We start from the raw sequence: 16,770 nt of genomic DNA, 5'->3' as shown, positions 1-16,770 counted from the left end.
AGTGCGGCTTGGTTGGGTTGTGTATCGGAGGACGCATGACTTTTAACCTTCGTCTCTCCCGAGCCCGTACGGGAGTTGTAGTGATGAGACAAGATAGTAACTACTAAAAACAATTGGATACTATGAAATTGGGGTGAAAAAGGGGGTAAAATTCAAAACAAAAAAAATCTAATTTGAAAAAAGTCTGAGAAAAAAAAAACAATGCAAGAAAAAGGGGGTAATAAAGTGTTGTCAATAAAGTGGTTGTCTTGTGTACACAGACTTTGCATTCATAGGAGTATGTGTGCTTTTGCTATGTGGAGATTATCATAAAATACAAATGTATAGCTTGTAAAATTACACATCCACTCAAAGCCATGTCTAAAAGAGGTATATTATGGTACTCTTAAAACTATATGGTAACATTTATTGTCACATATATAAATGATATGGTGACAACTTCTTAACAATCATAAAACAATGGTGCGGCAGGTAGCCTAGTGGTTTGAGTGTTGGGCCAGGAACCGAAAGGTTGCTGGATCGTATCCCCAAGCTGACAAGGTAAAAATCTGTCATTCTGCTCCTGAACAAGGCACTGTTCCCTGGTAGGTCGTCATTGTAAATAAGAATTTGTTCTTAACTACTTGAAATGACAAGCTCTGTTGTTTTCCCTTGGTGTGTGTGCCTCCATCCAGTGAGAACGACGAGTCCATAAATTCTTCAGCCATGTAGAGTAACAGGAAACAGCACGTTCGTCAGCTGTCAGATCAATCTATCTGTTTCTCCTTATCATTCACGTGTCGGGGGACACAACTGTCCTCTGTGGTGAATGAAAGAGGGATGAACAAATAAAGAGGAGGAGGGATGGTGATGGAGGGATCACTCTCTATCTGTCTACGGGACAAGATGAAGGCCCCGGCGGTGACACGGTTAACGGTTAACCACCTCGTCCTGGGGACCGTGTGATCTATCACCCCCCCAGAGCAGCCCAGGAAACTGGCTCCCCTGCCCCAGTGTCATGTACCTGGTTAATGACTAAACCCAGCATCCTGACACCAGCCGTCATTTTGGATCCATAACAATAGAGGGTGCCTGGACCTGGATGGATCTACTGTGGAGGAATGGAATTCTCTCGTTGTCTGTCTCCCCTTGGCACGCAATGGCTGTTCGGTTAATGGTTAATGGGGGTACGCATGAATCAATCGGCTGGACTGTCAGAGGGCACAAATACACACACGGGATACTGAGGATCGACTCATCTGATTGTACACGGATCATCCAAATAGTTTGTTAACAGGAAGTGGACCCTATGCCACCTGAGAGTTGATTGACAGTTGAGAGGACTGATGAGATTTGTCTTTGTGTAGTTTTGTGTTTGTGTTGACCTCGATCCTTTCCAGTTGTAATATGTATTCTCTTTCTCAAAAATTCAGTTCTGTGAGTTTGGAAACATTTTTAAGTAAGAGAAATGACCAGATGGCAATGGAAGTTAATAGCCCTTGTTGAGTTACTTGAATAATGAATCACATAACTAATTAATATTAATAAACTTGCTTACAGTTGTACTTATAGTCATGAATCATCAACATGTCATTACGTCTCAGCCTTTCTAGGTTTTGTCACATCATGATCTGTTTCACCTGTCTTTGTGCTTGTCTCCACCCCCCTCCAGGTGTCGCTCATCTTCCCATTATCCCGTGTATTTATACCTGTGTTCTCTGTTTGTCTGTTGCCAGTTCATCTTGTCAGGTCTTACCAGCGTTCTTTCCCGCCTTCCTGTTTCTCTAGTTCTGTTTGCTAGTTTTTTTCTGCCTGCCCTGACCACGAGCCTGCCTGCAGTCCTGTACCTGCCTGACTCTGACCTGATCACAAATCTCTGCCTGCCCCGAACCCGAGCCTGCCTGCAGTCCTGTACCTGCCTGACTCTGACCTGATCACAAATCTCTGCCTGCCCCGAACCCGAGCCTGCCTGCAGTCCTGTACCTGCCTGACTCTGACCTGATCACAAACCTCTACCTGCCCTGAACCCGAGCCTGCCTGCAGTCCTGTACCTGCCTGACTCTGACCTAATCACAAACCTCTACCTGTCCTCAACCTGCCCCGTGTTTCTAATAAATAATCTGAGAACTGTACAATCCGCCTCCCGTGTCTGCATCTGAGTTGTGATAGGTTTTGTGAATTAAATAAATTATTGGCCTGCACACGGACACTGTGAACTAGATTGTATAGTTTAACTATATCGCAAAGTTATATTGTACTAATGCCATGTATTATTTAAACTAGGGAGGAAGGATAATGCATATTCAACTTTGGCTCTTCAAACAGCCTTGTGGCTCTTTAAGTACAGTCCACGGTCTGTTATTCAACAGAAACATTACTTTTTTAACACATTTAAAATACACATTCTCCTTTTTAGAATTTAGAAACCGGTTTAATTGCCCCTTTTATATCATTTTCCATTTTCACCTAAGTTTATCTCATAATCACCTGAGCCACAAAAGTAATTACCCAACCGAGCATTAATTCACATTGTCCCATGATCCATGGGAGTGCTATTAGAGCAGCCCAAGACAAGGGAATTAGCGGCTATAACAAGAGAAAGTGTTTTGATTTTCAAATGGCCAGCGATGCTCTGAGTCATTCATACGAAACCCCCATTTAAAAAGAACAAAGCAAATAACCGCTAAACGTCTCTTAAGGGGCTCAAAACCCTCCAAGGGGATCACATCCAGCGACAGTTTCCGTCTGCGATACTGCCAAGGTCTGGGCTCTGGGTCAACTGAGGCCTTTTGAGGGGCCTCTGTGTGGCCCCAGCATGGCGTCAATACACTCAGAACAGAGAGAGACGTCACTCTCCCCTTCCTCCCCCAGGTGAGGGGGACAATCCATCATCCGCCTAAAGGCCACGGCACTGGGGGAGCGGAGAGGGAGGAGCAGCTCTATTATGCGTCATTGAGGGGAGGAGAGGAGTGAGGGGGTAGTGACTTTGTGTGATGCTATACTTTTAACCGGGGGGGGGGGTAAAGAGCAGGTACAAGCCAGGATGGAGGAACAGAACAGGGGATTCTCTAGCTAGCTACTACTACTCCGCAACAGCCTGCTACTGTACTCCTACGGAGGTGTGTGTGATGCTGGCTGAGGATGAGTCCTAAATGGCCCACAATATTATGCATTTGGTACACAGCCACAGTGTTTCCATGTGGAGGTGTGTTTGTATGATGCTAGCTGAGACTGGAGCAAGCCACATGTGACGTTACACTATTGCCTGGGGGGCTGCAATGTGGTGTTTCGACTGGACAGGTTATAATGTGTGGTGTATCGATATGACAGACAGGTGACGTCATACTGTGTAGCCTACCTTCGTGCCCTGAGCACGATCAACTTAGATTACTCCGCTTTGTCTCAACGACTGATTGGGTCCCATCAACTTCTATCATAACTGAGTATGAGATTATGAAAAAAAAAAGTTAATTCTCTATATCGTGCACTACTTTTGACCAGGACCCGTAGGGAATATGGTGCCCGAGACACAACCAATGTAATTTGGCATGTTTGCCTCTGAGCAATTAGTAGATGACAATAATTCAAAGAAACATGTAATTCAACATAATCTAAGAATGGATAATTTGGTCCTTTGTAGTCGGTGGAGAACGCCAGCATAGTGGGTTAAATTACCAGGACCACCCGTACAGTGCATTCGGAAAGTATTCGATCGGGTTCAAGTCCGGACTCTGGCTGGGCCACTCAAGGACATTCAGAGACTTGTCCCGAAGCCACTCTTGCATTGTCTTGGCTTTGTGCTCAGGGTCGTTGTCCTGTTGGAAGGTGAACCTTCACCCAGTCTGAGGTCCTGAGCACTCTGGAGCAGGTTTTCATCAAGGATCTCTCTGTACTTTGCTCCGTTCATCTTTCCCTCGATCCTGACTAGTCCCCTAGTCCCTGCCTCTGAAAAACATCCCCACAGCATGATGCTGCCACTACCATGCTTCACCATAGGGATGGTACCAGGTTTTCTCCAGACGTGACGCTTGGCATTCAGGCTAAAGAGTTCAATCTTGGTTTCATCAGACCAGAGAATCTTGTAGGTGCTTTTTGGCAAACTCCAAGCAGGCTGTCATGTGCCTTTTGCTGAGGAGTGGCTTCCGTCTAGCCACTACAATAAAGGTCTGATTGGTGGAATGCGTCAGAGGTGGTTGTCCTTCTTGAAGGTTCTCCCATCTCCACAGAGGAACTCTGGAGCTCTGTCAGAGTGTCCATTGGGTTCTTGGTCACCTCCCTGACAAAGGCCCTTCTCTCCCGATTGCTCAGTTTGGCCGGGCGGCCAGCTCTAGGAAGAGTCTTGGTGGGTCCAAACGTCTTCCATTTAAGAATGTGTGTTCTTGGGGACCACTGTGTTCTTGAGGACATTCAATGCTGCAGAAACGTTTTTGTACCCTTCCCCAGATCTGTGCCTTGACACAATCCTGTCTCGGAGCTCTATGGACAATTCCTTCGACCTCATGGCTTGGTTTTTGCTCTGACATGCACTGTCAACTGTAGAACCTTATATAGACAGGTGTGTGCCTTTCCAAATAATTTCCAATCAATTAAATTTACTACAGGTGGACTCCAATCAAGTTGTAGAAACATCTCAAGGATGATCAATGGAAACAGGATGCACCTGAGCTCAATTTCGAGTCTCATAGAAAAGGGTCTGAATGCTTATGTAAATAAGGTATTTCTGTTTTGTTTTTTATAAATTTGCACAACTTTCTAAAAACCTGCTTTCGCTTTGTCATTATGGGGTATTGTGTACAGCTTGATGAGGAACATGTTTTATTTAATCAATTTTAGAATAAGGCTGTAACATGAAAATGTCAAGGGGTCTGAATACCTTCTGTAATACACTGTATATAAAAATATGTATGCATGCATGACTGTAAGTCGCTTTGGATAAAGGTGTCTACTAAATTGCATTTATTATCGTTATACTGTCAAGCCACAAAGGAGAATGACTATGTTTACATGGTTAGATTTTTCAAAGTCCCCCAGCTAATGGTTATAATTCACTGCTATAGCAACACAGTATTTGACATGCACACCATATACCTTGCTAGATGATCGATGCTGTTACTACTGTAGTAGGTACGTTTTGCATACATTTCATGCTGCTCAGATGTGCGATGCTTGATTTGATGGTTAATTCAGATGCAGGAAACAGAGAGCTGCGTTGAGCCTGGTAAGCAAATGCAAATCCTCACCCTGCTCAAGCTGAAGGTTCAGTGTACTAGCAGAGCCCGCGTTCCGTTCAGCCCACTCATTTTATACTGCTATTCTTTATGGCTCAGGCTTCTCTCTCTCGCTCTCCCTCTCTTTCAGGCTCTCTGATTCCATCTTGCCCGTGACAGAGGGGTTATCATTAACACACATGCACATGCACGGACACACACACAAAAATGCACGCACACACACACACACGCGCACAAACGCGCACACACACACACACACACACACCGAGTTTTCTCCAGGACTCTGCCATTTGCAGTGATGCTCGGTGGGTGAGCCATCGTTAGAGAAGAGCGGTGCACCGGTTCCATCGCTTGGCCACAGTACATCTCCTTCCCCAGTGTTCGTCTGAATCGCGACAGTACAGCAAGACCGCAAACAGACGGCTCGTAGTGACACAGCTGTCACAAGACATGCCTCATTAATGCTCCTCAAATGTCCTCCCCTAAAGTCATCACTCAATGCACACACTGATCTGCCGGGCCTGAACATACGTGACGCTTTATTTTAGGAGAGGACGTTGTGTGATTGTGTTTGTACGGCATGGATATTTGTAGATGTTTATTAAATTGGAGAACTTGAAACAGGCTGCCATAAAGCTGAATGCTTTGAGAGCCAGTTGGAAGAAAAAAATGGGTCTCTGGCCAATAAAGTGTGGCTAAATGTAGTCGCATATCTATGACATGGTTGTGAAGTCCAACTCCAGCATTCTGGTACAACACTTCGCTATTGTAATTCGTTTCCACTAAGAACAATGTATTGCAAGGTGTGAACTACACAAACACACTGAAATTTCTACTCTTCAGACACTAGGAGTGCATCGCTGAATCAGCAGAGTGGTGGAGCCGATCCATCCATCACTGGGCGTGGCAGGAACCAGCCATCACAGGGGCCCCAGTGCACTTACAGCTCAGCCCAATCTGGGGAAAACAGGGGAGGTATCCAGTAGAATCTATACACAATGACGGCCATCACAGACTGATCCATCACACTAGACTAGAGGAAGTTGAGCCGCTGAGAGTCGCTGAGCCTGTTGCTGTGCTTCCAGTGCCACCGGCTGGACCAGGTTAATGGTTAACCCATTGCATCCTGTCATCCATCTTGGATCTGCTGGATGCCATCCCATGCAGGCGGAGCCACTGTCAGGGGCATTGTTATGGCCAGGGGGCTGATAAAGTTCCAATGCAAGCTAAGGCGACAATGAGAGAGGGGGAGGGGGGTTGTTGTCGTAACAGAGTGCTCTTGTCTTGGGTTCTCGCTTTGGGGTTTTCCTGGTAATTTCTTTGTTTCTAGTCTCATTTAGTTCCGAATCAAAGATCTTCTTAGAAAACCTTACGTAATGACATGTCGATGACTCAGGGCTATCAATACAACTGTAGGCATTTAGAATCCAAAGAGTATCAACTGTAACTGAATTTACTTAGATATTCCACAAAATCAATCAGTTTGACATCTGGCAAGAAGCCACAGGTATACACAGTGAGTAATCTCACATTTAGTCATTTATCAGATGCTCTTATCCAGAGAGACAACTAGTGCAGTAGAGTACACCTAAGATATCATTTACATTGGGACAGTACATGATGGTACTGCACATTGGTAGAGTACATTGGTCATTGCCTGGTAATTCGTCTCACATTTCCATTAGAGCTGTGAATCAATAAATTGGCAATAAATGAATCCCACCAGAAATACTAGGAAACTACATTATCCCCCTGTGTTAACATGATGTGTGTCCAAAATGGCACCCTATTCCCTTTATTTGTTTGATTGATTGATTTTAAACACAATACAACCACACATGGGGCTCTGGTCAAAGGTAATGCATTATATAGGGCAGGGATGGGCTCCCCTTTTGAAGGCACTGGGATCAATTTCCACAAGTTAAACTCAGCCGGGGGCTCAATTTACTGTTGCGAGTTAGAATCGTAGAATGCACAAGTTGCAATTTAGACAGTTAGTTGTGCATCAGCAGTTTTTCTCTTATTATGTCATTCACTGATAGTCAGTCAATTAGCCCATGTTAGCTAACATTTTTTTGATTGCTAAGTTAGCTGGCCGCTAAACTATCAAAACCTGTTATCATGGTGGAATTACCGGCTGGGGTCCCCCACTGATTTTGTTAGTCAGTCGAACTCCGATATCATATTAAAAACTGCAAACATTTCTCTTCACCCTATGGCAAAATGTGTAGAATTGCACGAAATGAACTCTGAAACTTGAAAAATGATGCTCTCAGCTGTCAAGAGGGAGGCCACTCAAATGTTTTGCATACAGACCTGGGAGCAACTGCGGTGAGTTCAGATTTTTTTCTGAGTTGCACATCCCTGATTTAGGGAATAGGGCGCCATTTGGGAATAAACAATGGTAAAAGTAGAGAAGACACTGCCTGCCAGGATCTTCAAGAAATATTTTTTCTCCAATAATGCCTGTCATGGCAGATGCACAGCATACTAACGATCCAGGGTTATTATGAGGGCCTTTGCTTTGCATCAAGGACAGCGGTGAATTGTCCAGTAGTGATTGAATTGCCTTGAAGTAATTTACCTCACGCCAAGAAATATTCACCTTTCCATTGCCGTGCACCTTTGAATGAGTTACCAAGGAGATGTTGTGTGCGGGAATAGAACAGCAAACGAAGACTCCTTGACCCTTTGGTTTGACACGCAATTTGTCAGGGAAGAGATACGAGAAATGAGTACAGTGCGTTTCCCCTCCCATCCATCCACTATGGTGCCTCGCCTGATCAGTCATATTAATGAAGAAATTTGGCGCCTCCGGAACAATGGGAAAGAATTAGACACTTGGAGAACAGGTTTGCATAACGAGCTCCTTCGCCGGTTTCAACAGTTTCTAGTCTTAATCACCTGGCGCTCTCCAGAACACCTACACCCTTCTTCAGGATCAGATATGGGGACCACCGGACCGGGAAATGATCTGAGCCGCGGCATTAATCCGCTAAGCCTGATTGCTATTACCGCGGTGTGATTATGCAGCTTGATTACCGAGCCCACCAGAAGGACCATGGCGCGCCTGCTTCTACGCGTTCTCTAGGTGCGAATCAAATTACGCAGTGATTACCTTGTAACGGATCAATCGAGACGTTGCGGCCGGTGTGGTCATACACCATGTAGACGTGCGTCTGAAGAAGGGTGACTGTGATTATTAATGGGTACTTGAGGAGGCCTGAACGCTGTAGACTTGAACCGTTAAATCGGACCCTGATGCGTAATATAAGCAAATGCATTCATAATACGTTTCAGAAGAGTGATTATTGGATTATTGCCGTAGACAGAAATGTTTGGAGTTCAAGCATAGACAATGGGGTTGTTTTGTGCTCTTGAGAGGCCCAGGGCAGTAACTACTTATACAGGCGTTCCCTAACTAATTTCAGCCCCACAGTAGTGGATAGCTTGCACAGCGGATGGAGTGCAACTTTTCACCCCTTATAGGCATTTTAGTAGTGAATGCTTTTTATTATGGAGCTGTCTGTACCTAAATAATACCCTGACCTTAACCACACAGGGGTTATTATCTAACCTTAGCCCTTCTAGGTTATTGCATCCTTCAAGTCATGATGTTTGCAGATGTTGGATAAATGCCAAGAACAGAAGTGTGCTTGTGAGATGAAGTTGGGCTGCAACTAACCACATGTACATGGAATTCTTTGACATTCCAATAGACCTAGTGCACAAGGCCAGAAAAGGGGGATGATAACCCTAACCCGAATTCGTAACATGGGTGTCAGAGGTGGGATGGCAGCCGTGGGGATAGGCGTGTACACGAGAGTGACTTAGAATAGAGAAGCATGCGGACACGCTCTCCCAAAGGAAGGGGTAATGTAGCGAACTTAACCCAACACCTACCAACCTCATCAACAAGGCGTAACTGGCATAAAGGATAAGGTGTTGGCTTGACAGTCGCTGGAACCGGGTTCAAGTCTTGGCTACCCCCAAATTCACTACAATATCTAATCCTTTACTAGGTTTCATTCCCGCGTCACGATTCTTCGTGTAATCTTCAACCAAAACACGAATATGGTTCAGGCAGATAAATAGCAAGGTTGACTTCATATCCAGTTGAAATGCGATTCAATGGAAAACACAACCGGGCTACGCTTTTTTTGTCTCACTGGCCCCTTAGAAAGCATCAATCACACAGACATTGTATATGAATTAAATTACTGAAACTCATTACCCATCACAGAACATTGACTTGAATGGGGATTTCCGTTCTAGTAATTCGACTTTTATGACTCTCCCTTTCTCCTGTGGTTGTTGCTTGAGCTTCATGTCAACACTATGCATTACGGAGCTGACGGCTGGGGTCTGATTGACACAATGAGTTGTCATCACCGTCGTGCAGGGCCTACCCCGGTGAAAACAGGTCTCCGCGGGGCTCGCCAGCTTTTCCCGACAGGGCTACTTAATGGCCTTCATATAATTATTAACAACCACCGTGCGGCTACAGCTCCATAAATGTCAACCTGAAAGTGGAGTTGATGTATTGCGGGCTGGACTCTCATCTCCATGAAATATACATGGTTTGAAACAACATTAACATATATCTGAGAGCAATTCGTGATCGGCTATTTAGGGGGGCGGGGGTTGGTAATCACAGCTGATATGGTTGAGGCTGCAGTCACGGGGTTCACAGGAGTCATGTTCTAGATCTGAATGCGGAAGAAGAATACCAGTTTGAGCTGCTCCATGCGGGATTCTATCAGTGGCACAGTTCAACAGCTCTTCAGACTTCAAGTGTCTGGATAATGAATCACTGTAACTGCACAGCTATGCAATTCAGATTTCAACCATCCTCCACTGGACATGTTGGCTACTTAAACAATGTGCTATACCACTGAATATCCCCCTGTCCCCTCTGCTTTTGGAAGTGGTGAGGATGGATGGAAGATAACTGTTGCCATCCATAAGTGATGATGGACAGAAGTTGGTAATATACGTTGAGCTCCCTGTGGTGTGGGTCACATGTTTCACGCTGCCTGGTATGGTGCGTTGTGTTGTCAGAGAGACGGGGAGAACGCAGGCTCTTACACACTGGTGTGGGCAAGGGGCAATGTTCTGCCAGGCAGCCACGTCACAGGCACACAGGGGGTTCTAAATTGCCTGCCTGCCTGCCGATACACTACCAACGACAGATTGCCTGGAGAGAGTCCAAGCGAGTTGCCTACAGAAGGAAGTGTGCTGAAGATCTCGACTGTCTCTCCAGTGTTATCCCGATATAACTCTCTCTTGTCTCCTCTCTTGGTAATCCCTACTCCCCTTCAGTGGGGAACACAACGGGCTGAGTTGCGTTAACCACCGTCAGGGAAGATCCTGCTCTACTCTGCTCTAATGTGGACCAACAGCCAGAAAGACCATGCATAGAATAGAATAATTTTTCGAAGTTGTTAAAGTAGGCCTTTTCACATGCCATTGTTGGGAATTAAACTTTCAGGGCACAACAATCAACACTATATGATGTGCCAGTGATACAGTATAAAGTATTGTATGCAAATATCTTGGTTGTTAAAACCTCAAGTATAGCATAATTATGAGCATAATAATGGGCAATAACGATACATAGAAAATGCTTGTTTCTGTTCGGAACAATCTTACCAAGTCTGATCTAACTCATGAGTGACCAATGAGATAACTGATTGCCAGCTCAAGAGTACAACAGCCCGATGAGAGTGCAATCTGTCATTTGCATAGAAATAACATTAGACATTGAAATATGCTAGTCTCTTGCCTTCTTTTTTTTTAAACCTCTGACACATTGATTCAAATGGACTCAGTTGCATTTAGTAGACCTACTGCACACTGGTAAAGGAGCAGGACCACATAAAAGTCAAAGTACCATTGAATTAGCAGGATGTGATCTCCTGGAAATTGCATATCCTTTGTGCATATTCATTTTGATAAGTGATATGAAGGATATGAATGATGAGCGAGTCAGAGCAACAACTGTCAATAGGTAACATTCTCTCGACACAGCCACTATGAAAAGGAGGAGGTGAAATGGGACGATTGCAGTGCTACTGGGTCACAAAGAGCCAACTAGAGAGAAACAAACATCATTGATCTCTTATCTGTCAGCATTGTGGGAATGAATGACAGGTTAGACAGAGGAGAGGCTAACCATGGAGACATGCAGTATTTCTATGGGTCCATTTGAGGTTAACAACGTACAACAGGCCATAGACCTCCATGGAAATAGGAAGTATTGTTAAGGTCTCTTTCTGATGAAGGTCTGTTTTAGACTGAAACATCTGCAGCTGAGGTTATACCAAATAAATACCAATTATAATGATGTCATCCCTCACCTAATGTGAGTATCTCATCTTTTGGTAGCTATAAACCTGTGATCTTTTTCCTGTCAGATGGAACAGAAACACAACAATGAGTAATCGGGTATTCACTTTAATGAGTTGGAGTCCAAAGCCTTGTGAGTCAACATTACATAGAACTGTGATGTCAAATGTTAGGATTCCACTATCTGCTGGTGCTAGGATGCCCCGTTAAGAACGTGTATTTTTAGGAACAGCCGCAATAGTCATCCATATGAGTGTGCCACTTACATAAAGGAAGTTGTCAGCATAGGGAGGAAGGACTGAGGAATTTCTATGCATGGACAAATGACTCTTGCAATGTTTCCAGAAAACCACACATTTTATTCATAAACATTTGTCATAAAAATAACAACATCAATATTCAATTTATCGAAATTATTTTCATATAAACTGTGTATATATACAAAATTCATTATATACCCAAGCAGTTAATATAACTTAAGGCGAGTTAAATGTTGTTTTTTACAGTACCCTGACTGATTGGTGACATTCTCGCCAAGCCATAACCATTGTTTTTTTGTTGTTGCTAAAGTGAATTAGCTTCCTCATCAGCAATGCCTTGTCAAGTCTTAAATCATCTCATCTGAAAAGTACATAAACTCGCAGCAATGTGTGCTACCTGATTACTCAACAGCAATGTTTTAGTGTTGTGCTGCTAGTCAATTCTGGCTTGACAGTACAATACAGTACATCGTACTGTACCAGAGCCATGTATAATGACTTACTAGTTTAATACTATAGTCCTCATCACGAACTGATTAGCAGTGGAATCAAATGAGATTTCGAGTCACTATTATAGGAACAGTTAGGTCATCTTTTACTTGTCTTAGAAATATATTTGATATCAAATGACAATCTCTCTAAAACACTGTTTGCTACCAGCCCTCCAAAAGTACACGTAAAACATTGTGAGTTTGTTTAAAAAATCCTTTTACACTTTAACAATTCAAGATTAAACAGTGGTCTTTTGAAATATGTATATACACAGCTATAAAAATACAAAGTACAGTCATACAAATATATTTATTTTCCATTTATGGTATAACTTCCACGATTTAATAATTCAACCAGTTTTCTTTAAATACAACACAAAGACCAATCAATAGATTACTAACAGCAAAGCAAAATAAATTCTCAAAACCTTGGCACAAATGGACTGCTTTGTGACTAAAGCCAAGAACAATGTGTTACATTCATGTCATAAAACGAAGTCTCTTTCACTTCCATTCGGTAAGTGGAGGACTAAGTTATTTGTTGGCTATATTTAATAATACCACATGAACATAAACATGCATTTGAAGAACCACTATCTGACTGGTTGCAGTGTTAGTGTTATAAAAGCCTCGAAAGCAAAAAATATACGACTTTCTAGTGGATAGAGGCTATCTCAAATTAGGTATATAAGTGCAATATAGCCCAGCAATTTCGATGCAGTTCGTTGTCTTAATGGTATATTTCTTCGTCGAGGTTTGACGTTGGAGCTGTCCAGACGAACGGGTACTGAACTGGTGAAGACATTCGTTATGATGCCTTGGTGTTTGGTTTGAAATGATCAAATTGGTTGATTGTAACAGAGAAACACAATACGTGTCTGTTGAGCTGTCAACTCGGGAAGGTTTTACAATCAAGTCATGCATGTCTTGCATAGAGTCAGCAGCAGCAAGTAAACTAGGGTCGAAAGAGCAGACCCTTTTCACAATTCGCTCCCCGATATAGCACTATGCAAATCTAACTCGCAAAACATCCTTATTCTTAGACTCCCTATAGAGACTTTCACACTCAAACCAATTTCACTCGACCTATATGTCACACCGCAAACGTTGATACGTCGACCTGTAATCAGCAATGAACTGTTAAGCGTTTTATCTTCGACGGAAATATTGTAAGGTTGTGTGGACAGAGCTACTCGTGTGCGTAATGGGGTCTCTTCAAATTCCCTCGGGAAGAGTAAATGGCCACGCACTGATCACTTGTGGCTTCAGCTCCATCTTTTCTTTCTGTTTAAGGTGCACGCGACCGTGCCGTTTCCTCTCGTCGCTCCGAGCGAACCTTTTGCCGCATATGTCGCAGGAGAACGGCTTCTCTCCCGTGTGAGTCCGGGTGTGGGTGGTGAGGTGGTCGCTACGGCTGAAACTGCGCAGACAGATGCGGCACTGAAAGGGTTTGTGTCCCGTGTGGATGCGGATGTGCCTGTTGAGTTCATCCGAGCGGGAGAAGCGCCGGTCGCAGTTCTCCATGGGGCAGGTGAAGGGTTTCTCTTTGGCAGGCCCAGTAGAGGCGGCGGGGCTTTTCCTGACACGCGGTGCCTTTTGCGCGCGCGGCGTGTAACTTTGGGCAAAGGAGTCTGGCAACAAGGAGGAGTAAAGAATTGAGTCTATAGTACTGGGTAAAGCTGGTGAGGTAAGCTGGCAAGACGAATCGCATTGATTAGATAATGGCGGAAGTTCAATGTTGGGAAACATAGCTGGCTTGAGGAGGTTGTTGGTTGAGTGGTCCATGACTGGCACTGGGTAGTTGGGGTAAAGAGAACTGCAGAAACTCTGAGAGCAGGTGTCAGAATAGCACTGCTCCTGCTTGATTCCACCTTCAACTTTGAACTCCATCTCTGGGTTAGGACACATGGGTGAAAATGAGTCCAAAAGTTCCTTTACATCCACTTGTTGGTCAGACGAGAAGTCACTGGACATCGGGAACGTTTCTGATGTTTGGAAGCTCGTTTCCAAATAGGCGTCCGATTTATTGAACGTGCCCCATTCGTAACAGCTGCTATCGAATTCATTCTTGACCACCACTGGAAAAGACGCAGCTTCTGACTGTGGCTCGGTGGTGCTGTTCTGGTTTCGGACTTGAGCAGGGGAGCCGAAGCTCACGTGGGGAGAGGTTGAATCTTGAGCTTGGCCGCCGGACTGACCGTCGGGGTATCTGGGGCATGTCTGCCCCGGCGAGTACAGGGGCGGGGTGGCGCTGCAGGTGGAGGATTGCCTCTGGACGCCCGCGTCGCCGAAGCTGCTGCTGTCCATGGTGCTCAGTTGAACTTCGGAGATCGGTAACGTAGAAATACCGACAATTTCTGTGATCATGTTGAGCAATGTCTCAGTGCTGCACGGGCCCCCCTGAGTCGCCTCGACATAGAATCTGCCTGAGTAGGCGAGGGAGGAGGAGGTGCCTTTGGGCCCCTCACAGGGATTAAAGGCGAAATCTGAGTTGGAGGCCTCAGTTTTCAGGGTTACAGGTGCTCCCTCTGAAAAAGAAAGAGGGAAAGTTTGTCATTACAACGGTTGATTGTAATTCTGATAATTGCACATAAAGTAAAGTCGTTGGGTAATCAATAAGCATAAATGCATAACATGTACGCTGCAAATGGGCCAAATTAAATCCATGAGATGTTTCTAATAAATCACAATGTGCAACCACAAACAATCTTATTTAAACTGTCAATGCATGCATATTGATTTATTATATTATGCAATGCAGCAAGAGGCTACTGCGAATTTACCAGCGGTATACTGGGCAGGTGCTCCTCTCTCTGCGTCCGAAAACATCTCCTGGGTATCTTTCCGAGCGCTATTTTCCACCCCCAGGGAAGAACCGTTACAATTCTCAAACTGTGGGTAGAAGGAATCTTTAGAGTTCAAATCCATGTTGTTCAGCATGATTGCGAGATTGATTTCAAGTCTGTCAATCCAGGTAAGTGTAGGTAGACAAAAAAAATAAAACAAAGCAGATGCAAATTATGCGTCCTTTTCCCTCTGATGCACGGGGTCGTCGATTATCCCCAAAAATGTGCAGGTAGTCGTTTGAGGAAAAAGGTGTCAATAAATAATTCGAAATGTCCTTTTTGTCCAGATGACTGCGTGCTGTATCGCTTTGTAGCTTTTCGGCTATCTGTTGCTGTGGCTATGTTTCACACCAGTGGCTTCCTTCGCCTCTCCTTATATACACTCTGGCGGGTCGCTAGAGCCCTCCCCGCATTCATCGGCTCCAGTGAGAGGATTCCCTGCTGCGTGTAAACTTCATGCCCATACATGGACAGAGGATGTGACGGGCTTCCCCAAAAAAATGAGAGTTACGATTCTGACGTTGCAACAAGTCTCTTGGATCTGCGAGAGAGACTGCCATTGATATACCATCGGGAATGTTTAATGTTATGTGTGATAATAAACGCTTGATTTGTCAAATCATGATAACAAGATATCATGGCAGTGGCATGGCAAGTGTTCTTACGTTTAACTCGGTCGACTAATATACATGGTAGCTTGTAGACAGTCATTCTATGCCGTGTGGAGATGTCTAATGCCTTCTGCCACCAACCAACACACCAAGACACCAAACAACTTAATTTCTCATCAATTAAACAGAATAAGTTTAGGAAGGCTTTAGGGCATAACACGTTGTGTATAGGCTACTAAGCGAGACGAATCAATTTCAATTGTCTGTATGATTCATAGAAGAGAGATTTTCCAAATCAAGTTAACTGTGATGTCGACAAGGAAGAAGCAATCCCTCCCCCCAATTAGAACTTTCCATTGTGGCAGCTGAAGTTACTGCACACATCAATATTTAACTGGTTATGAAAGTTTGACCACGGGCTTAAAAAACATTTTAAAAAGTAACAGTTGTAGGCAGTTTCCTTTGTAGTGCACTGCTTTTCACTGGGGCCCATTGGGAATAGGGTACTCTTTGGGATGCAACCTGTAGGCTAAGCTAAGCTATGCACTTGCTCACATCAAAAGATGACAGACCTTAAACTCAAAAGAGAGGCATTGGATTACCTGATAACAGAGGGGCAATAGGCCTAATCCTCGAAACATTTGATATTTTTGTTGTACACTTCATCACCAAAGGTATGTGGACACCTGCTCGTCGGACATCTCATTCCAAAATCATGGGCATTAATATGGATTTGGTACCCCCTTTGCTACAGACTCCACCCTTCCGGGAAGGCTTTCCACTAGATGTTGGAATATTGCTGCGGGGACTTGCTTCCATTCAGCCATAAGAGCATTGGTGAGGTCGGGCACAGATATTGGGAGATTAGGCCTAGCTTGTAGTCGGCGTTCCAATTCATCCCAAAGGTGCTTGATGGGGTTGAGGTCAGGGCTCTGTGCGGAGTTGAGGTCTGGTCTCTGTGCAGGCCAATCAAGTTCTTCCACACCGATCTTGACAAACCATTTCTG

At 44.3% G+C, this 16,770-nt stretch overlaps 1 protein-coding gene across 1 annotated transcript; it reads right to left on the bottom strand.

Moving 5' to 3' along the window:
- Nucleotides 1-12,237: 12,237 nt before the first annotated feature.
- Nucleotides 12,238-15,614, bottom strand: LOC112234427 (early growth response protein 4-like). The gene is made up of 2 exons (XM_024402547.2): nucleotides 15,090-15,614; nucleotides 12,238-14,834 (listed from the first exon to the last, which is right to left on the bottom strand). The coding sequence occupies exons 1-2, from the start codon at nucleotides 15,244-15,246 to the stop codon at nucleotides 13,522-13,524; spliced, it is 1,470 nt and encodes a 489-aa protein (XP_024258315.1). The 5' UTR covers nucleotides 15,247-15,614; the 3' UTR covers nucleotides 12,238-13,521.
- Between the last annotated feature and the right edge of the window lie 1,156 nt (nucleotides 15,615-16,770).

The sequence above is a fragment of the Oncorhynchus tshawytscha genome, linkage group LG11 (genome assembly GCF_018296145.1).
Source record: "Oncorhynchus tshawytscha isolate Ot180627B linkage group LG11, Otsh_v2.0, whole genome shotgun sequence".
NCBI classification, from domain to species: domain Eukaryota; kingdom Metazoa; phylum Chordata; class Actinopteri; order Salmoniformes; family Salmonidae; genus Oncorhynchus; species Oncorhynchus tshawytscha.
The sequence above is the reverse complement of the archived record's forward strand: the minus strand, read 5'-3'. Positions and strand labels throughout refer to the sequence as shown.

Bases quoted from the DNA above. Each gene is read 5' to 3' on its own strand.
- LOC112234427 (XM_024402547.2), bottom strand. From the start codon at position 15,246: ATGCTGAACAACATGGATTTGAACTCTAAAGATTCCTTCTACCCACAG. The intron at 14,835-15,089 runs GTAAATTCGCAG...TTTCTTTTTCAG, and splicing joins ACCTGCCCAGTATACCGCTG to AGGGAGCACCTGTAACCCTG.